The 20,848-nt window shown below is 49.3% G+C and overlaps 6 protein-coding genes across 6 annotated transcripts in view; 2 read left to right on the top strand and 4 right to left on the bottom strand.

The window, feature by feature from the left end:
• The first annotated feature begins 4,168 nt into the window (after positions 1–4,168).
• On the top strand, positions 4,169–6,006 carry LOC6039642 (pickpocket protein 28). Its single transcript, XM_001849160.2, has 5 exons — positions 4,169–4,530; positions 4,589–5,027; positions 5,081–5,241; positions 5,292–5,636; positions 5,692–6,006. Exons 1-5 carry the CDS (start codon positions 4,169–4,171, stop codon positions 5,930–5,932), a joined length of 1,548 nt encoding a protein of 515 aa, XP_001849212.2. The 3' UTR covers positions 5,933–6,006.
• A 3,661-nt stretch (positions 6,007–9,667) lies between these two features.
• LOC6039645 (pickpocket protein 28) lies at positions 9,668–11,881 on the bottom strand. The gene is made up of 4 exons (XM_001849163.2): positions 11,153–11,881; positions 10,663–11,101; positions 10,077–10,606; positions 9,668–10,024 (listed from the first exon to the last, which is right to left on the bottom strand). Exons 1-4 carry the CDS (start codon positions 11,659–11,661, stop codon positions 9,712–9,714), a joined length of 1,791 nt encoding a protein of 596 aa, XP_001849215.2. The 5' UTR covers positions 11,662–11,881; the 3' UTR covers positions 9,668–9,711.
• Positions 11,764–15,616, bottom strand: LOC6039647. Its single transcript, XM_038250339.1, has 8 exons — positions 15,453–15,616; positions 15,148–15,399; positions 14,719–15,094; positions 14,137–14,644; positions 13,847–14,093; positions 13,408–13,584; positions 13,099–13,350; positions 11,764–13,042 (listed from the first exon to the last, which is right to left on the bottom strand). Exons 1-8 carry the CDS (start codon positions 15,575–15,577, stop codon positions 11,764–11,766), a joined length of 3,216 nt encoding a protein of 1,071 aa, XP_038106267.1. The 5' UTR covers positions 15,578–15,616.
• A 202-nt stretch (positions 15,617–15,818) lies between these two features.
• Positions 15,819–17,647, bottom strand: LOC119766013 (pickpocket protein 28-like). Its single transcript, XM_038250337.1, is given in 6 exon segments — positions 15,819–16,137; positions 16,198–16,717; positions 16,720–17,165; positions 17,214–17,465; positions 17,516–17,575; positions 17,577–17,647. Coding segments are annotated over 6 exon segments (1,668 nt in total).
• A 337-nt stretch (positions 17,648–17,984) lies between these two features.
• Positions 17,985–19,918, bottom strand: LOC119766012 (pickpocket protein 28-like). Its single transcript, XM_038250336.1, has 4 exons — positions 19,737–19,918; positions 19,427–19,591; positions 18,168–19,373; positions 17,985–18,114 (listed from the first exon to the last, which is right to left on the bottom strand). Exons 1-4 carry the CDS (start codon positions 19,916–19,918, stop codon positions 17,985–17,987), a joined length of 1,683 nt encoding a protein of 560 aa, XP_038106264.1.
• LOC119766011 (pickpocket protein 28-like) overlaps positions 19,917–20,848 on the top strand; it is a 4,312-nt gene continuing 3,380 nt past the window's right edge. The window contains exons 1-3 of the mRNA XM_038250335.1: positions 19,917–20,158; positions 20,212–20,245; positions 20,569–20,794. Coding sequence (XP_038106263.1) covers positions 19,917–20,158; positions 20,212–20,245; positions 20,569–20,794 — 502 coding nt within the window. The remainder of the gene's footprint in view (positions 20,159–20,211; positions 20,246–20,568; positions 20,795–20,848) is intronic.

Here is a 20,848-nt window from a genome sequence, read left to right as displayed (position 1 = left end):
CACTTAGTGCGATCACACGAAAGCAATGGTCATCCTAGTTCCCTAGTAGTTTCTCGGAACCCGGAATGGATTCCGCTCGCGGCACGCCCACGGTAGAACAAACATCCAGTTGACGGCTAACCGAGGTATCCGCTCCCGCCTCAGCGGCCGTATGCAGCTGTAGTAGAAGATTTCGCTCAAGCTCATGGCGCTGGCCCCCAACAGAAGGGCAAACAATCCTCCGAATTTCGCAATCACATCCGTAGTCCCGTACAATTCCCGTCTCCAAATCGGTAGATAGTGATTATCCTTGAAGGATACTGACATCACCGAAAGATCGTAGCTAGAAATGAACCAAGTTAGTTGTTGACCTTCAAAACCTAAAACCACGAGGTTACTCGTTGTATTTCTCAAACGCCGATCCTGCGGCTTGTCGATACTCCTCGACGTAGAACGGAAAGCGCGAACTCTGCACCTGATACTGGACGCTGTTACAGGCTGGAAAGCATCCACAAGAAGTGATTGCTCGGGTCCTTTCGATCCTGAGCTGCGAATCGAATACCTCCTTCAGGATGTTTCGAAAGCATCCGATCTTGCTGGCGTCACACACCGGCGTTTCAGCAGTACGGGGCATCGAGAACTTGACGCAACCACACTTTCTCAGTGTCATATTTGTCATACACTCAATGGCGCAGTTGAGCTGGTTGTACACTTTGAAGAAGCGCAGGTAACGCTCGTTGTCGAAGAAACATCTGCGTCTGAAACGATGCTCTTGAAGTGAGGTTGGATTTGGATTCTTGTAAGAGCCTACCTCAGCGGAGAAATATGTCTCAACGATTGAGATGTGTACATAACATTTGGGGTGACAGTGAAACCTACAGCATCTTCGATACTTAGCCGAAGATACAAGTCTGAACTCACGGCAACTTCATCCGGAGGATGGACTATGACCTTATACCCGGTATAAAGACCCTGCAAGACGAGCAACAATATTGCATACAGTGAGCATTGAACCATTCAGAACTTACTCTACACCACAACTCTTGATCAATCTTCCTCATGGACAGCAACAGGTACAGTCCCGATTTGATGCCGCTTCCCATTGGACGATGTGGGTACACGTTCGGTCCAGCGTCCCAGCTGTATCCACTGTCCTGTGTCCAGGTGGCAACTCTCGTTGTTTTAAAACTAAGAAATTCAGGTGAGATAACTCCCGATCGATACAACTGATCAGCAGGAAGCGCATTAAAGGTGTAGCAAATGCCGTCCTCCGTCAGCGTCTTCGAGATCATCTCACTACAATTCACACTCTTGTACCGCCACATGCACCACTGAATCAGAGTTTCGGTACGGAAAGCCAGCTTCCGTAACGTTTCAAGCACGGTCTCGTCCTCGCGATGTTCAAACTTCTTCCAATGATGCGAAAATGAACACACGTGAGCTAGCGCACGTAGCATCCCTCGCTCTCCTTGCCCAGCGAAGTCCCGTTGCGCACCAACTCGTAAGCCTCGGTCACGTTGAACACATCCTGTCGGGTCTTGGACAGCGGACAGATCGTCACCGCCGGGAACGGAACCGAAGAAATGGACTCCAGTCGAGGCGCGTAAACGTTGACCACGGGATTCTCGTCCCACTTGTGGTACAGCTGCTTGACGGCGTAACAGGAAGCTGTGAAGGCAGCTACGATCCACAGAAACCACCATAATCTAAGGAGAAGATGGGCGATGAGGTGTTGACTGGATACTTGGGCTCAGAACAATACTTCTCAAATTTTAGCAGCTGACGATCAGCGAGCAATCGCACGGCGTAGACAAAGTTTTCCGTGCAGTATTCCCAAAGGATGCGCCGGCACGACGACCGTTTCAGCTCGTAGTGCAACATGTTGTGAAGGCAGTCAGCGTACAATAACGAGATGGTTGATTAGGTTGTAACCTTTTAATGTACTGAAGACTAGTGAGAATTTAAATATTTAATGAAGACAGTGCTTTCAATTAAAACATTGAAGGAGAATTGTCTCGATTCATCATGGTTCTTAATTATCGTTTTGTCCACTCCAAGACGCAACGATCTGTGACCCCCTAGGTCCCCTTTCCCTCCGTAGCGGTCGCACGCAGCAAAAGTACAAAAGCTCGCCCAAGCTCATTGCACTGGCTCCCAGCAGCAGAGCGAACAACCCTCCCAACTTGGCCAACGCATCGGTTGTGCTAATGAGTTCGCGTCTCCACAACGGCAGATAGTGACGTTCCTTGAACGAAATGATCATGGCAGCTGAAGAGTACTGTTCATCGTACGCCACGCTGCGGAACGAGTTCACGGTAGCCAAGATCTTGGAGAAATTCAGCCCGACTTGATGGGACTCCGCGTGAAACTTGATCGAGTTACACGCGGGATAGCACCGACAACCGGTCGTAGTTTTGCCGGCCATCACGACCCGTACCGCGAGATCAATCAGAGAATTGTACACTGTCCGATAGCAGTTGATCTTACCGGCATCGCACACCCTCATACCAGGTGCCCGGGGCATTGAGAACTTGACGCATCCACACCTGATCAGGGTGTAGTTCGAAAGACATTCCAGGAAACAATTCTGTTGATTGTACACCTTGAAGTATCGTAGAAATCTTTCATGTTCAAAGTAGCATTGACGTCGGTGTGGCGAAAGGGTTTGGAGGTGGTTTGACATTTTGAATACCTCAGGCTTCACGACCAGGCTGAGTCCTGACGAAGGACCGATACGGTAATACCAAAGGTTTGTCAGCGGTAGCTCGCTGGGGGCGTGTATAGCTACTTTGAATCCACTGTAAGGACCCTGCAACGAATCGTCAGGTTAGTCTTGATACAAGAAACAAGCTGTTAGATCAATACATTGCATGATATGTCGTTGTAGTCTCTTCTGAATCTTGACAACGCAAAGAATCCCGAGTTAATTCCTCCAGCAAGAGGTCGTCTGGGGTATGCATGCAATCCGACATATGCTGGATATCCCGTCTCAAGTGTCCAGCTTGTGGTGGTATTAACCTTCGTTGTAAAGTTAAGCAATTCCTCGGAAACCGCTTCCACACGATAGATTTCGTTCACCGCTAACCCATTGAAGGTGTAACAGATTCCGTCATCAAGTAGCGTTCTGGAGAACAGTTCATCGCACGGAATCCGCTTAAGCCGCCACAGGCACATGCTCATGGAGTCATCCAACGGTAAGAGCAGCTGGCGTAAAGTACTCACAATTGACTCATGCCTTGAAGATTGAAACAGCGGCCAATAGCTGGACAGAGGACAAACATGCGCCAGGGTACGCAGATTCTCACGGCTGCTCGCGGATAAGCCGGACCCATTCCGTATCAACTGGTAAGCCTCAGACAAATTAAACTGTTCAGCGCGTGACTTTACCAGCGGACAGATCGTAACGGCTGGGAAGGGAATCGTCGAAATGGGCATGAACCTGGATCCGTACGTGATGACCATGGGATCCCGCTCCCACCGCTGTTGCGTTTGGACTGCTACTAAACAGCACGCCACGACGGACGCCACTAGCCACGTTATCCACCAGAATCTGAAATTGGAGGTTAGGTTGATGTTTTGAGAAATCTTAGCTTGGTTACTGTAGGGTCTTCGTCGTTCAAAATAATGTTAACAATTTAAATATATTGACCGGATAATAATAACCCAAAACAGACTATTCCTTGCTGAACCGTGTTCTTGGCACGTGTTTATGTTTACGCTGTGGACAGTTGAGAGTGAACGTTTTGGAGCGGAAGTGTGAGTGTGATTGAATTGTGCAGGAACCGGTTGATGGAATCCGGAACAAGACACAACGGAAGCGGACATAAGGTCAGTGGGTGGTTGCGAGGTTAATGATCGGCAGCGATGGTGTTGCGTTCAGCATGTCGTGTCTCAAGTAGTCCTGGTTGCGACCCAACAGTTACCTCTCAAAGAAGGATGACCGGGCATTGGTAATGAATCGAGCTGCAAACACCAAGTTCTCGTCGAAAAACTCCTTCAGGATGAGCCGAAACGTTCTGGTCCTCACCATGGTAGATTTTGAGGACAGGCATGTTTGTTCAAGGGTTGTAATTGTATTTGTGCGTGCAAATCTAGATTTTTAATCAGTCATGATTAAAAACTAACAAGTAACCGACCATGACATTTAAAGCTTGCCTCTTTGTGGCTGACACGTAGTTCTCAAGCAACCATGGCAAACCAACAAAGCTCCGATGGCTTCCTGCATCAGCTCTGGACCGAGTACTGCAGTGGTAGCACCGTGTACGCCACGCGGCACCTCGTCATGCGGAAGCTCCTCCCGGGTGAACGTGGCTGGTGGTTCGCCTGGATTGGTGGCGTAATCATAGCTTGCGTGTTCGCCAACATCAAATCGCTACGCGAGTGGTCCGCCAGCCCCGTCGTGATCAGTTACGATACGGAGTTGGCTCCGATCTGGGCGGTTCCGTTTCCGGCGGTCACGATCTGCCCCCAGACCAAGACTAAGGTTGAGTACATGAACATCACGGAGTTGTACCTCGAGATGTATAATGGATTAGAGCTCTCGGAACAACAGTAAGTAGTCTAAGAGTTCTGAAGCTCTACAAATCTGATTTTGCCCTTCTTGCCCAAGACATCGCATGCTGCGCGTCCTGATGCATGTGTGCCCCTACATGGTAGCCTGGTATGAAGCCCACGGAGCACTCAACGAATACTGCGTGCCGATCATGAAAGCTATGGCCCTTTCGCTGGACGACGTGTTCGCGACCTGCAAGTGGAGAAATGAAGAGCTACCGTGTGAATCGCTGTTCACTCAGTCCTTAACTGATAACGGGATTTGCTACACGTTCAACGCTGTCGACGCGTATCAACTGTATCGGACGTACAACCTGCACTATGATTACGATTACTCCGACGCGTACAATTATTCTGGTGACTGGACGCTGCAGGATGGCTATCGATTTGCCGAAGATCTGGACAGTTATCCGTACCGGACCTGTGGAACTGGAACTTCTTCCGGGTTGTACGTAGTGTTGAAAACGAGAAAAATCGACGATCAGAGTTTGTGTAATGTAAGTTATAGCTTTGTTATGTTAGTTGTTGGTTACAATGTTTTTCTTTTAAGGGCCCTCTAAGCGGATTCAAAGTCGTTCTTCACTCGCCTGACGATGTACCCTTATTGAACACGTACTTCTATCGACTGCCCCTTACATCAGTGCTGAAGCTGTCTGTGGAGCCAACGCTAACATTTATTACCGATGACCTCAAAAAGCATCCATATACAAGGTAGATTCATTACAGTAGTCCTTCCCTAACTAAAGATATTCAATCTCCAGACGACAGTGCTACTTCAACGGTGAGCGATTTTTACGCTACTTTGCAATCTACACCGAGTCAAACTGCATTCACGAGTGTATCGCCAACATTACGATGCGAGACTGTGGCTGCGCCAAGTTCTCGATGCCGCGGGGCCCCAACGTGAAAGTTTGCGACGCTTCCAGCATCGATTGCTACGAAGAGTCGTTCTTCAAAATATACAACGTGACCGACACCCAGCAGGACGCTTGCGAGTGCTTGCCGGCTTGTGCGACTCTCCAGTACCAAGTTGAGCTGTCGCAGATGGACTTTGACTTTGGGGCGCTGGCACATGCAGCTGGGTATAACGAAGGACAACTTGACTTGTAAGTTGGCCCCAGTACGCATCAATTGCACCCTCGCTTATTCGTGCACTTTCAGTATAACTCCTTCCATCCTGATCGTGTCCTATCGCAGCAAGTGGACGCTTCCTTTGGTGCGCCGTGAGCTACTAGGTTGGAGCGACCTGCTGGCCAAGCTGGGCGGACTGTTCGGACTCATGATGGGAGCGAGCGTTATCAGCCTGCTGGAGATCTTCTACTATTGCCTGATCCGACCCTGGCGAAACGAGGACGCCGATGACGCGCAGAGATTCCGGCACGTCCTGCCGTGGCGACCTTGAAGCCCACACGTGGGTGTTACCAGCGTGTCATGATATCAACTAATAATACCAATTGTCCTGACCTTATTGCTTATCCTCACGCAATTTGATGATTGTTAATAAATTAAAGCACTTGCAAATCATTCGTAAAAAGATGTCCCTCCGTGGCTTACGAGATCTCTGGGTAGAGTTCTGCACTGGCGGAACGGTGTACGCCATGCGATACCTAGTCTTGGCAAAACTCCTGCTGATCGAGCGTCTTTGGTGGTTGCTCTGCATCGGTGGCTCCGCAGCGATCACCCTGCTGACGATCACCTCAACGTACCGCAAGTACCACAACAATCCGCTGATCATCAGCTACGCGTCGGAGTTTGTTCCCATCAGTGCCATACCCTTTCCAGCGGTTACGGTGTGTCCGATGGCGAAGACCAGCGTCGAGGAGCTCAACCTTACCGAAGTGTTTGAGTCGGTCGTGTTGAAAAAGGAACCACTGAGTTGGGATCGTCTTGAGAAGCTGAATAGCTTGGCTCACGTCTGCTCGGAACTAACCGATGTATTTGACTTTACCGAACCGTTGAACGATACTTCAGTGGAGACGTTGATAGATATGGCACCTCCGTCGGTCAATTACTTTCTTCATTCTTATTGGAGCAATTCAGTGCTTGAACCGAGCGAAGTTCTCACCGATTCCCTAACCGACAAGGGACTCTGCTTCACGTTCAACGCAATCGCTGCGGAAGATCTGTACCGCGTGGAGAATCTTCACTCGGAATACCAGTACTCGAAAGCTACGAGAAGGTCGCAGAACTGGTCAATGGAGGGCGGATACGGTCAAGGCGAAAGCTACCCGTACCGTTCGTTCCGTCGGGGTCTTCAGGGTGGACTGCTGCTGGATCTTGGAAGTAGGAGACCTGACGACGAAGTATTTTGCGAGGGTCTGCTGGATGGATTTAAGGTGTTGATTCATGCTCCCGACGAGGTTCCCATGGTTAACGACTTCTACTACCGACTACCGATGAGTGCGTACGTTGCGTTGGTGCTGGTACCAGAGTTGACCGTGGTAGCTGCTAGCTTGAATTCCTACCCGTACCCAAGCCGTCAGTGTTACTTCTCCGGCGAGAAGTACCTGCGATTCTTCAAAGTGTACAATCAAAACAATTGCCTAGCGGAATGTGTTGCGAACCGGACGGCTGAGGTCTGTGGCTGCGTCCACTTGGCTATGGTTCGTGGTCCGAACACGCGAATCTGTAACGCCCACGAGATCGCTTGCTACCGGGCGGTGTACGCTGATACCTACAACTCGCAGGCCAGGTACGATGGGCAGTGGCAGGACGCTTGCGGGTGTCTTCCGACATGTAAGACCGTGCGGTACGACGTCGAAATCTCCCATCTACCGTTCAACTACGAAGCTTACGTTTGGGCGCTGGGATTCAACTACTCGGAGGCTGATGAGTATGCTTTCAATCAGTAATCTTATGATATCAATATCAGAATCCCCGTTTTCAGGTACGTTACATCGTCACTGACTGTAACCTTCAAGAACAATCAGATGCTGCCGTTGATACGGCGGGAACTGATTGGTTTTGGCGATATGCTGGCTCGCTTCGGGGGTCTGTACGGGCTGATGATGGGTGCCAGTGTGGTCAGCTTGATGGAGATTCTGTACTACGCTGCGATAAGACCATGGAGGGATTTTTGCTACCATCGACGAGTTCGCAGATTTCATGACGTCCAGGAGGTGTTGCCGTGGCATCCATGACTTGTTTTTGTTAATCTGCTCATTACCAATTCTATTTATTGCATTACCAATTAACAAAATGGACTTTGTTGTATAGGCGTTGATGTTGATTTTGAAAAAAAAAATCTGCTCAATGATGACATCCTTCTACAAATTAAGTTGAATGTGCCCACGTGCCAGGATGTCAATCAGTTTTTTGTTCATCAAGTTATTTTTTTTTTCATTTCTATTTGTTTCATATAAAATATGTTGAACACAACAAAAATGAGTTTATTTCTTTAAAAAATGGCAGCGATTGCGAGATTTAAAAAGTACTTAAAAGAATACTTTGATAATAGTTCCATACATGGCTTGAGGTTTTTCTTCGACATTCGTCAGTCCCTTTTTGGGAGGTGCATCTAGTTTCGACAAATTTCGAAGATACCTATTGCTAATCAAAACAATCATTCCAGATTTTGGTGGATAATTGTACTTCTACTTTCATTCTACTCCTGCGGTTGGATGATACGCGCACTCTACGTGAAATGGGACAACAGCCCGGGAATCGTCTCCTTTGCTACCAAGGCTTCAGATGTTAGCGACATTCCTTTCCCAGCAATCACAATCTGTCCCGAGGTCAAGTCACAAATTTCCCGGTTTAACTTTACCGATGCTTACCACAAGCATAAAGCTATCAAGCTGGATAAGACAAGTTTGAACACTTTCATCACCATGTGGCAGATATGCGACCTGGGTACGGGAATTGATCAGGCAATAAGATTGTACGATAATCATTGCATACGAACTCTGCGTGATCTAGCTGTTCCCAAGCCGTCTCTTCTTAAGCAGTGTTCATGGGGACGACAACCGCTAAACTGTAGCCAGGAGTTTCACACCACTGTTACCGACCAAGGCATCTGTTACACTTTCAATTCACTAGCGCTGTCCCACCTGCTACGAGTCGGTGAAGTTCATCCTGATTTCTTAATCGATGGTGGTTTAGACAACCCTCCTCGGAGAGCTTCAACTTCTGGAAAGAAAACCAGCTTGGTTGTAGTTCTACAAACTAATCAGAATGACCTGGACTACCTCTGTGGGGTAGGTGTCTCGTAAGATCCGTCATCCATAAATCTCATTCTACTTCAATCCTTAGAGTTGTATTCAAGGCTACAAGATTCAACTCCACACCCCCACTGACTACCCTTCCCTGTCGAACTACATTCAAGTACCGCTGGATCAGGAGGTGTCGGTCGAGGTGATCCCGCACCTGGCCCTGACCACCGACAGCATCCGTCACTACAACCCGAAGCGCCGAAATTGCTTCTTCCAAGAAGAACGAAAGCTACGATTCTTCAGTGTGTACAGCCAAGCAAACTGCGAGCTGGAATGTCTCAGCAACTACACGGTGAAGCTTTGTGGCTGTACCCGGTTCTCGATGCCACGAGCTCGTCTGGTGCCCGTCTGTGGGGTAGGCGCTATGCGGTGCTACCAGATGGCCGAGTACAGCCTGCTCCGGATGGACATCTACGGCGATCGGTTGACGTTCAAAGATGGCTGCCAATGTATGCCGGCTTGCAGCACACTGCAGTACGACGCGGAGATATCGCAAGCGGACTTTGACTGGCATCACATGAAGCAGTTCGAACTGGATCGTATGGAGAGGTTCGTGATTTTGGTAATCTTAGCCTCAATAATGTCATTAAATTTTGCAGAATCCACCTCTCCTACTTGATCGTGTACTTCAAAGAACCGGAATTCATAGCGATCAAGCGAAGCGAACTGTACGGCGATACGGAGTTTTTGGCAAACTGCGGAGGTCTTCTAGGGTTGTTTCTGGGTGTAAGTCTGCTCAGCTTTGCTGAGATTCTGTACTACTGTACGCTCAAGCCGTTCGTTTTGTGGTGGAATTGGCGTCGATCGAGGTAAAATGGTACGAATTGAAAGTATATTTTAAACAAATATTTCAAATGGTTTGTGCATCACACTTTATTTTCAATAAATTTCTCAACGTGTTTAAGGTGTTTACAATAATGCTGTGGTTTAAATGTGCTGTTGATCATAAATGCAACTAGAACACACTATCCTAATACTTCGTTGAAATCCTGCCATCCGGCTGCCAAATGTTGATCTGATCCTTGATAACCGGTTTCTGCCCATCAACCATCAGAACCTGCACAGAGTTGCCTTTATTCTTCTGTGATTTACTCCACATGATCAGCGGTTTGATGACACAGTAATAGAATATCTCCACCAAGCTCAGGATGCTGACTCCCATGAAAAGTCCCAACAACCCTCCACAATTCGCCAGGAAATCCGTCAATCCAAACAACTCGCTCCGCATAACCGGAATAAACTGTGCGTCCTTGAAGAACACGATCAGATGGGACAGCTGGACTCTGAAAAGAAAAGATCTATCAGTACCTTTAACATCGACCTTAAATCACTAACCCTTTGACTTCATCCCCGAACGACCTCACAACCGGCAGCAGCTTCTTCCACTCAAACGAGGCCTGCGATATCTCGGTGTTGTACTGCACCGAGGTGCATGATGGCAGACAGTTGCAGTCGTCCTGGTACGGCACGTCCGGATTCTCCCGATACTTTACCTCCATCTCGAGCAACTCAATCGTCGCCTGCTCGTAGCAGACCTCCTTGCCGATGCCGCAGATGTGCACTCCCGAGACCCGTGGCATCGAAAACTTGACGCATCCACAGCGCTCCAGGGTAAAGTTCGCCAGACATTCCAGCTCGCAGTTGGTCTGCGAGTACGTGCGGAAGAACTTGAGGTACCGCTCGTGGTTGAAGAAGCACTGGCGCCGGGACGGTTTGTACGAGTCGATCGATTCAGACGTTTCGATCATGCGTGGGGTAACCGAGACGGCCACCTCCTGGTTGAGGGGAACTCTAAAGTGCTGGTTAAGGAGAAGCGGATACTCGTTGGGCATGTGCAGCAGCACCTTGAATCCCTGGAATGAGTTCTGGAATAAGAGTTATGTTGAGTTTAATGAGATTAGAACATAACTCAAGATGATACTCCGCAAAGGTAGTCCAAGTCGCTATCGTTGGCCTTCAACAAAGCGGACACTCCAGCTTTGATGCCGGCTCCAAGAACCCGTCGTGGATACGTATCGATTTCTGTCCCAGGTAGATACCCATCGTGCAACGACCAACTGCTAGACGATCGCGCCTCCTCCAGATATCGAAAGTCCGCGTGAAGCTGATCCTTCCTCAGCATATCCTCACCGGACAACGAGTTGAACGTGTAGCAGAAGCCCACATCAGTCAGCGTCAGCGTAAACTCCGACGAGCAGTTGAAGCTCTCCGCGCGCCAGTTGCAAGCCAAGAACATCTCGTGCTGAGGAATCGCCATCGACTTGAGCAGCTTTACGCAATTGTCATCGTACGTTTGGTTTGGGAACTGCTCCACAAAAGCGAACTCGCAGACCTGCAACATCGCCAGCAATTTCTCTAACCTGCAACGATAAACTAGTAGCTGAGCGTAGAACACCCAGAAAGGAACTCACTCATCATCGCTAAGTGTCTTCCGGAACAGCGGATGCATGCTGAGATGGTACGCCCGGGTAAAGTTGAACTCGCGAGCCTTGACCTTGGTCTCCGGGCAGATCGTTACCGCTGGGAATGGGATTTGGAACACCGGGGTCGGTTTCTGGGCAAACGTCACAATGACCGGCTCGCGATCCCACTTGATGTATACGGTTTGGATGAGCGTTCCACAACCATACAAGCAGAGCAGGAACACGATGATCCACCAGACCTTCTCGATGAGCGCCCGGTTGGATCCGACAAAGTACTTTACCCCATGGATCGAGGTGTTGTTGCAGAACTCCTCGGCGAGCTGTTTGGATTCGTGCAGGTAGTTGCGACCCTTTTCGGCGGGGGTGAGCTTGGGTTCGAATTTGGTCGCACGGGATACGTACATGATCGCTGGGGTATCGAGGTGGTAATTGGCGTTGATGAGTCCAAGATGCCTTTTATAACCTCTTGAAGCTTTATGATTTATGCATGATACCATGTTTAGGACCAGCAGTCACGCTACTGCTTTAAGGATGAGTGCAAATGATAGTCTAATTAAGTGCATCACAAACATTTAATTATTGCTGCACAACATCGACCCTTACTGTACATAAAACTTGTCCATGTTGTACGATGCGAACTTTTCCCGTTCGGTGAATCCTTCTTGATTGTTGTAGGATATTACGGAACACACTTGCTTAACCCCGATATCACCTCTCCACCACATAAGCAAGGGTTTGATTGAGCAAAAGTACAAAATCTCAACCAAACTAAGAATGCTAATTCCCATGAACAGTCCCAACAACCCCCCAGCATTCGCCAACAGATCAGTAGTTCCGTACAGCTCCCTTCGGACCACCGGAATGAATCCTTCCGTCCTGAACATGATCACCAGGCTGGAAATCTGTACCCCATCCAGTGATTTTCCAAACTCTTTGGCAACCGGAAGCAGCTGTTTCCAGTTGAAATTCGACTGCGACAGCTCGATGTGATAGCGCACTGTAGTACACGAGGCTAGGCAATCGCACGAGTCCTTGTAGTGAGGTTTCTCCAGCTTGATCATTTTCGCTCTGGACATGAGCATTTCCGTTGCAGCTCTTTTGTAGCATTTAACCTTGGTCAGACCACAGATTCTAACATCCGGAGGTCGTGGCATCGAGTACTTAACGCAACCACAGCGTTGAATTGTGTAATTTGTGAGACATTCCATCTGGCAGTTCTCCAGACTGTACATCCGAAAGAATCGCAGATATCGCTCGTTTGAATAGTAACACTGCCGACGTTCCGGAGTGTAGCTCTTCACTTCGGGTGAAGTCTTGACAACTTCTGGAATCACCGAAACCACCACTTCTTGATCCAGCGGCATGCGGAAGCTGCGCAAGTTTAGCTCCGGATACTCGACCGGCATGTGCAGCATCACCCGGAACCCCTGGAAGGTATTGCTGCAAAGGTTGTCCATATCGCTGACGTTCGCTTTGATCAAGACGTTCAAGCCTCCACCGATTCCCGCTCCCAGGACTCGCTGAGGATAGACACCTCGCGTCGATTCGGGAGTATACCCCCGGTCCAGGCTCCAGTTCAAGATGTTACGGGTCTCCGTCACGTATCGGTACTCGGTATTGAGCTGTTCCGTGCGCATCATATCTTCCGCTGAGAGCGAGTTGAAGGTGTAGCAGATCCCCTTAGCGGTCAACGTCGGTCGAAACTTCTCCGTGCAATTAACTGCCTCACCACGCCACTGACACACGACGAATATCTCCTCTTGCTGAAGTTTCATCAGTTTCAACATCTTGATGCAATCGTCGTCGTACGTTTCGTTGGTAAAAACGTCATACATGCTAAAGTCGCAAACCTGCATCATTGCCAGCAACTTCCCTATACTAAAAGGATACAAGTTATTTATTCGAGAGTTCAAAACCGGCCCATACCAACTCACCGCTCCGGATCGGACTGCTCCGTTAGGCTACCCGCGATCGCATCGTAGTACGCTTGAGTAAAGTTAAGCTGCGACATCTTGACCTTGATCTCCGGACAGATCGTCACCGATGGGAACGGAATCTTGTAAATCGGCACCTGCTTGGTGGCGAAGCTGACAATCACCGGATCGAGCTGCCACTTGTTGAAGATGTTGTGGATGAGATTTCCACAACCGTACAGGGACAGACAGGATACGACGAGCCACCATGTTCTACGAGAAGAAAGATTTGAGCTGAAGGTCGGCCTGTAATCAATTTGATTGACAAACTTCTCTATGAGGGCCCTGTTGGATCCAACGATGTATTTAAAGCCATGTATTGAACTCTCACGACAAAACTCCTTCAGCAAAAGTTTGATATAGGTCCACCAATCGCGTGGCTTCGCTGCAGAACGAACACTTGACTTGTCACCGTACATGGTGGTGACTAACAAGTTGCACCCTTTGCTATTAAATATATAGTGCGACCTATTTACACATCTCATCGCGCTCAATAAACGAGTGCATCCAGGATGATTGTCAAAGGATTAAAAATGCATGAAGATGGTGGTTAGCACGACAACTCAACAGTTCTTTATTGGATGATAACACGCAAGAAATCTGTTTAAATCAAACAGTTTTAAGTGAGTAGAGCTTTGTTGACTTTTGATCAAGTGGGATTTGGATTAAAATAAACACTCCAAACTGACTTACACCTTCAGGGATTCACTTCATATAAAACATTCTAACAACGCTAGGTTTGGCTCCTCCTACAATCGGAGTGACCTGCTTGACGGTTACAACTTTGTTCAATTCCTTCCACCACAGCACCAACGGTTTGATCGAGCAATAGTACAGAATCTCCACCAGACTTAGGATGCTAATACCCATGAACAGTCCCAGCAGACCTCCAGCGTTCGCCAGAAGATCGGTCGTTCCGTAAAGCCCTTCGAACCACCGGAATGAATCCTTCCGTCCTGAACATGACCAATAGGCTTGATACTTGGGTTCCTTCGACACCCTGCAAGAAACGTTTGGTAGCCGGAAGCAGTTTGTGCCAGTTGAAGTTGGACTGAGATAGCTCGACGTTGTACTGGATCGTGGTACACGATGCCAGACAATTGCACGAGTCCTTGAAGCGAGGATTCTCAAATTTTACCATGTTAGCCTTGGACTTGAGCATCTCCACAACGGCTCTTTGGTAACATTTAACCTTGGTCAGACCGCAGATACGTACATCCGGGGGTCGCGGCATTGAGTACTTTACACAGCCACAACGTTCAATGGTGTAGTTTGTGAGACATTCCATCTGGCAGTTTTCCAGACTGTACACCCGGAAGAATCGCAGGTGTCGCTCGTTCGCATAGTAACACTGACGACCTTCGGGTGAATAGTCCTTGACTTCGGCAGATGTTTCAACGACCTCCGGAATAACCGAAACCACCACTTCTTGGTCCAGTGGAACGCGGAAACTGCGCAGGTTTAGCTCAGGATACTCGATCGGAGTGTGCAGCATCACACGGAATCCCTGGAAGGTATTGCTACACTGGTAATCCATATCGCTGATGTTCGCTTTGATCAGAACGTGCAGTCCCCACCAACTCCTGCTCCGAGCACCCGTTGAGGGTAGACACCTTGCGTTGATCCGAGCGAATAACCACGATCCAAGGTCCAGTTTGTGATTCTCCGGGTCTCCGCCAGATACTGGTACTCGGAGTTGAGCTCCGATGTGCGCAGCATATCTTCAGCGGAGAGCGAGTTGAACGTGTAACACATGCCTTTAGCGGTCAACGTAGGTCGAAACTTTTCCGTGCAGTTGACGTCCTCGCTGCGCCACTGGCATGTGATGAATATCTCATCCAGAGGTGTCTTCATACGCTGCAGCCACTTGATGCATTCGTCGTCGTACGTTTCGTTCTTGATGATCTCGTACATCATAAAGTCACACACCTGCAGCATGGCGAGCAGCTTCCTGAAGCTGGATCAGACAATAACATTACTTGTGTAGAACTTGATGAAGACTAAACTCACCGCTCAGGATCCGATCGCTCCGTAAGATTCCCTTCGATTGCATCGTAGTACGACTGAGAAATGTTGATGTGTGTCATCTTGACCTTGTTCTCCGGACAGATCGTCACCGAAGGAAACGGTATCTTGAAGATTGGAACCTGCTTGGAGGCAAAGCTGACGATCACCGGGTCAGATTGCCACTTTTCGTACACGTTGTGGATGAGACTACCGCAACCATAGAGTGATATTCCGGACACGATGAGCCACCAAGTTCTGCAAGAAGAATGATTTGAACTGCAAATCTAGTTTGTAATTTAAACGCTTACTTCTCTATCAAAGCCCTGTTGGCCCCAACGATGTACTTGCATCCGTGGATTGAACTTTCACGGCAAAACTCCCTCACCAGCAGCTTGCAGCGGTTCCACCAATCACTTGACTTTTCACCGTACATGATATCCGACCTTTCCCGATTAGCCGCTTCGAGAGTGTCCTATTTAACACGTCTCATCGCGCACGAGGGCAATTGGCAAGTGATGAAAATGCATGCACGGGTTACGGGTTAACACGACAACACGCCATTTATTGACACGCGAGAAATCTCTCCAAATCAAACACACGTGATAGAGGGTTAGGTTACGTTGACATTAGCTCTGTTGGGATTTGAATGCAAAGCAAACATCAAATGATATAGCTCACTTCAAGTAGAACTTTCCTACGACATCGGATTTGTACCCTGCGTGGAGAATCTTGCTCGCGAAGGGATTCTTGTACTCCGCAATGGGAGTTATCTGTTTGACCGGGGTCAAGTTCATCCCTTTCCACCAGATGACCAATGGTTTGATCGAACAGTAGTACAAAATCTCAACCAAACTAAGAATGCTGATCCCCATGAACAGTCCCAGCAATCCTCCACAGTTTGCAAGCAGATCCGTTGATCCGTAGAGTTCACGTCGCACAACCGGAATGAATCCAGCATCTCTAAACAACACCACCAAATTGGCTAGTTGAACCCTGCAAACAAAACGATTTTGAATACCCTCTCCCCCCGAAAACAACTCCCCCACAACTCACCCCTGCAGCTCGGTCCGGTACGCCTTCGCCACCGGGATCATCTTGGTCCACTGAAAATCCGACTGGGACAGCTCACTGTGATAGCGTAGCGTCGAGCAAGCCGGCAGGCAGTCGCACTTGTCCTTCGATATCTTACTCTTGTTGACGATCATCTTCGCGTTCGACAGCAAGATGTCCACGGCGGCTCGCTTGTAGCACCGGATCTTGCTCAGCCCGCAGATCCTCGCGTCCGCCGGCCGTGGCATTGAAAATTTGACGCAACCGCACTGCTCCAGGGTGTAGTTGGTGAGGCACTCGAGCTCGCAGTTCTTCTGGCTGTAGATTCGAAAGAAGCGCAGGTAGCGCTCGTTGTCAAAGTAGCACTGGCGGCGGTGCGGTTGGTACGCTTTGACGTCTTCCGAGGTTGTAACGATGTCCGGAGTGACCGAGACCACGACCTGTTGGTTCAGCGGGACTCGGAAGTGTCGCTGGCTGAGTTGGGGGTACTCGTGTGGGGTGTGTAGGAGCACTTGGAACCCTGGAACGTGTTACTGCACAGGTAGTCCATGTCGCTCAAGTTGGCTTTGATCATGACGTTCAGGCCGGCGCTGATTCCTGATCCTAGAACTCGCTGCGGATAGACGCCACGGGTGGCGTCGGGAGAGTAACCTTCGTCCAAGGTCCAGTTGACAATTGGTCTTGTTTCTGCCAGGTACGGGTACTCGTTATGTAGCCCTTCCTTGCGTAGCAGATCATCTTCCGATAGTGAGTTGAACGTGTAACAGATTCCCTTCTCGGTCAGCGTCGGGCGAAACTTTTCGCTGCAATTTACGTTTTCATCGCGCCATTGACAGTACAAGAACAACTCGTTCTGAGGAATCTTCATCTGCTGAAGCAGCCTTACGCAGTCATCGTCGAATGTTTCGTTGGTGAAGACCTCGTAGAGGACAAAGTCGCAGACTTGCAGCATCGCCAGTAGCTTCCCAACCCTAAAAACAATCAAATCATTGAGAAATCCTACAAATCATCAAACTTACCGCTCCCCGTCCATTTGTTCCTTGAGAGTCCCCTCGATGACTTCGTTGTAGATTTGGGTAAAGTTCAGCCGATCCATCTTCACCTTAATCTCCGGACAGATGGTCACCGAGGGAAAGGGAATCCGAAATACCGGCACGGGTTTCGTCGCGAAGCTCACGATCACCGGATCCATCTGCCACTTTTGATAGACGTTGTGGATGAGGCTTCCGCAGCCGTATAGCGAGATGCAGGTCACCGCAAACCACCAAATTCTGTGGAAGTAATCTGTGAACCACCAAACGTTCCTGGAAGGGAATCATACTTCTCGATAAGAGCCCGATGAGATCCCATCAGGTACTTGAACCCGTGGATCGAACTCGCGACAAAAGTCCCTGGCCAAAACCTTGGCATCCTGCCAGTAGCTGTGCAGCTTGACTTGCTTCCCACCGTACATCTTCTGCAGTGCAAGGTTGAATCAACTCTAACATGTTCTACACGCCGCAGCGCTTAAAAATGCATTCATCGGATAACAAAAACAGGCAACACTGGCGTTTTACAGTTTATTCAGGATCACGCGATGATGTCCCTAGAGTACGCGCTAATGACACGGTATGAAATCGAAAGTTTGCCCCGCGATACGGATCATTGAACTCCGGCCGACTCTTTCGAACTGCAGTGGTTCGCCGACTCGGCGCTAGTCCAGACCGAGCTCCGTCTCCGCCGGGATAACTTCCACAGCGTAAACGGTCGCACGGTACAGTAGTACAGCAGTTCTACCAAGCTGATCAAACTTACCCCATGAATAGTCCCATCAGCCCACCGGCGCTGGCGAACAGATCGCTGATGCTGTTGATTTCGCTGCGCGAGATTGGGATAAAGTGGGACTCCTTGAAGTAGATGACCATCTTGGATTGGTGCACGCTGGAAGGTTGTGAAGGTCAAAATATGTTTTAAGAAGTTGAAATTTGACGAACTCATCGGGTTGTCGCTTGTCAAAGTCGAAGAAGCCTCCCTGCTGCCACTCCCAGTCCGCCTGCGAGATCTGCGTCTGATACTCGACGTGAGTGCACGACGGCATGCAGTTACAGTACGCCGCGTTCTCCACCGATTCTCCCTTCACCTTGGCGGCTTCCGCCTTGATCATGTTGGACATGGCCTTTTCGGCGCACGGATTGTCCCGAAGGCCGCAAAGTGGAGCCCCGACCGGTCGGGGCATCCAGAACCGGACACAGCTGCACAGCTGCAGCGTGATGTTTGTGAGACACTCGACCTCGCAGTTCCTGCGGTTGTAGATCCGGAAGAAGCGCAGGTAGCGCTCGGTGCCGTGGTAGCAGTTGCGCTTATCGGCGCTGTACAGCATTGCGTGATCGTCCGTGGATATCACGCGTGGAGTTACGGTCACTATGAGCTCCTGGTTCAGTGGAATCCGGAAGAACTGGCTCGAGAGCTGGGGGTACTCGTTGGGCATGTGAAGAAGGACGCGGAAGCCCTGGAACTTGTCCCCGCAGAAGTAGTCCATGTCGACCTTCTTGGCAATCAGCATGACTTTAATTCCCTCGTTGTAATCGCCGGCGACGACTCGGAACGGAAAGACTCCGCCCTGGCGGTATCCGGAGTCCAAATCCCAGTCGGATTCTCGAGTCTCGGAATTAAAAGCATACCTAGAGTCCAACTCTTCCTTTCGCAGCAGCTCGTTGTTGCCGATCATGTTGAACGTGAAGCAGAAGCCTTTCTCCGTAAGCGTCGTCTTGAACAGATCCAAGCACCTGAACGAGGTCGCTTGCCAAAGACACGCGTTGAACACTTCAAAGGATGGTATCGCCAGCCGACGTAACAACTGCAGAATGTCTTCGTCTGCGGTGGCATTTTCGTTCCGATCGTACAGCTGATAGTCACACAGCTGTAGCAGAGCCATCAACTTCCGGACCCGTTCGCTGTCCATGGTCTCGTCCAGCTTGCGACTTCGCACCAGGATGAACGTCTCGGTGAGATTGAGTGTGGAAGATTTGACCTTCGTCTCCGGGCAGATCGTGATCGCCGGGAACGGTATCGAGTAGATCGGCTGCGGGTGCTGGTCGAAGCTGACGATAATGGGATCGCGCTCCCACTTCCGGTACACGGAGTACATCTGGCTGAGGCAGAGGTATAGGGAAATGATAAAGACGGTGACCCACCAAACCCTGCAAGAGGTCGGTATTAGGAACTAATGACAAACAATACTGAACACAGGTACTTCTCCGGGAGAAACTTATCACTACCGAAGCACTGTTTCACTCCGTGGATGGACGTTACGTCGCAGAACTCATACCCCGCCTGTTTGGACATCTTCAGGAGTACCTTCCTCCGCAGAGGTGAATTCGGATTGTGTCCGTCTTCCAGCTGCATATCTCGTTGAGTGCTGAAATAATAACAGTTATCATCAGGTGTCAACTACCTGTTGATAATTTAATAATCCGCGCTTAGTCGGACACGTGTAGACTCGTGCCGACTGTTGCACGCGATGTGTACGATAAAACAAGTCGATTGCATGATCTGCGACGTACACCATGTTCGCTTCAAAGGTCAAGAACACATTGAGATTCTCTGGAGGGAATACTGCTTCAAGACATCCTTGCACGGAGTTGGATTTCTGAAGCTGCAGGCAACCTCCCGCTACGAGAAGTATGATCTTGAGCACCACAAACTTGCCACTTCTAACTCCCTCAAACCCTCGAAACAGAGTCATGTGGTCCCTGTGGATCCTGCTTTCCCTCGCCGGATGCGTCTACATGACGTACGTGGGCTATCACAAGTGGGAGAACAACTCGGTGGTCATTACGTACGCGACGCGATCGCTGCACGTGTGGCAGATTCCGTTCCCCGCCGTTACGATCTGCCCGGTGACGAAGAGTCGCCGCGAGGCGTTCGACTTTGAGGGGACTTATGATGAACTTAAACGAGGTGGAGAGTTGAGGGATGATGATAGGTGGGTTTGTATGAGAGGACTATGTATTGATGATTTGATGATTTTCGTTGTAGCTATGTCATGTTTCGTGCCATGCTTCACGTCTGCGTTAGTACTGTGAATATCTTCAACTTTACGGGATTGTACAAGGAAAACATTGTCGCTACTTTACGGAATATTTCTTTCCCATTGGAGGACATGTTTGAAAAGTGTTCCTGGAGAGGAGTCGCAATAGACTGTGGCGAGATATTCTCCGAGATTGTAACGGATGAAGGTGTTTGCTACAATTTCAACATTTTAACAGCAAAAGATCTGCTAAGAGTCGAGAATTTGGACCCAACCTACGATTCTGTGGATTCTAGCAGAAATTCTTCGCTTTGGTCCAACGAGGAAGAGTACACGAGGTATTCCGGATCTGGCGTGTATCCTAGGCGAGCTCTGGAGCTGGTGTCAAGGCCGGACTCTCGGTGGTGTTGAAGACGCGGAAATCCGACGTGGAACACGTCTGCAGAGGCGGTATGGATGGATTCAAGGTACTACTACACTCACCGGATGAGTTTCCGATGGTCAGTGAGTTCTACATGAGACTACCTCTGGGCAAGTCCGCTGCCATGTTTTTGAAACCTCTGCTGACAAAGGTGGTTGGCAGTTTGGAGAGTGAGCTTTGAGAGGTTCGTTGATACGTTGATACTTTGCGAATCCATTAAAACG

Source organism: Culex quinquefasciatus, chromosome 2 (assembly GCF_015732765.1).
Source record: "Culex quinquefasciatus strain JHB chromosome 2, VPISU_Cqui_1.0_pri_paternal, whole genome shotgun sequence".
Lineage (NCBI taxonomy): Eukaryota > Metazoa > Arthropoda > Insecta > Diptera > Culicidae > Culex > Culex quinquefasciatus.
The sequence above is the reverse complement of the archived record's forward strand: the minus strand, read 5'-3'. Positions and strand labels throughout refer to the sequence as shown.

Excerpts from the sequence above, each read along its gene's own strand:
- LOC6039642 (XM_001849160.2), top strand. The coding sequence starts at position 4,169 with ATGGCAAACCAACAAAGCTCCGATGGCTTCCTGCATCAGCTCTGGACC. Across the intron at positions 5,028-5,080 it reads ACGATCAGAGTTTGTGTAAT|GGCCCTCTAAGCGGATTCAA; the intron begins GTAAGTTATAGC and ends TTTTCTTTTAAG. Across the intron at positions 5,637-5,691 it reads AACGAAGGACAACTTGACTT|TATAACTCCTTCCATCCTGA; the intron begins GTAAGTTGGCCC and ends GTGCACTTTCAG.
- LOC6039645 (XM_001849163.2), bottom strand. The coding sequence starts at position 11,661 with ATGGTATCATGCATAAATCATAAAGCTTCAAGAGGTTATAAAAGGCAT. Across the intron at positions 11,102-11,152 it reads AAGACACTTAGCGATGATGA|GTTAGAGAAATTGCTGGCGA; the intron begins GTGAGTTCCTTT and ends TTATCGTTGCAG. Across the intron at positions 10,025-10,076 it reads TTCGGGGATGAAGTCAAAGG|AGTCCAGCTGTCCCATCTGA; the intron begins GTTAGTGATTTA and ends TTTTCTTTTCAG.
- LOC6039647 (XM_038250339.1), bottom strand. The coding sequence starts at position 15,577 with ATGTACGGTGAAAAGTCAAGTGATTGGTGGAACCGCTGCAAGCTGCTG. Across the intron at positions 14,645-14,718 it reads AACGGGTGCTCGGAGCAGGA|GGATTCCGTGTGATGCTGCA; the intron begins GTTGGTGGGGAC and ends AATACCTTCCAG. Across the intron at positions 13,585-13,846 it reads GTTAGAATGTTTTATATGAA|CAAAGGGTGCAACTTGTTAG; the intron begins GTGAATCCCTGA and ends TATATTTAATAG.
- LOC119766012 (XM_038250336.1), bottom strand. The coding sequence starts at position 19,918 with ATGACTCTGTTTCGAGGGTTTGAGGGAGTTAGAAGTGGCAAGTTTGTG. Across the intron at positions 19,592-19,736 it reads ACCTTTGAAGCGAACATGGT|CACTCAACGAGATATGCAGC; the intron begins GTACGTCGCAGA and ends TTATTATTTCAG. Across the intron at positions 18,115-18,167 it reads GACAAGCGACAACCCGATGA|CGTGCACCAATCCAAGATGG; the intron begins GTTCGTCAAATT and ends ACAACCTTCCAG.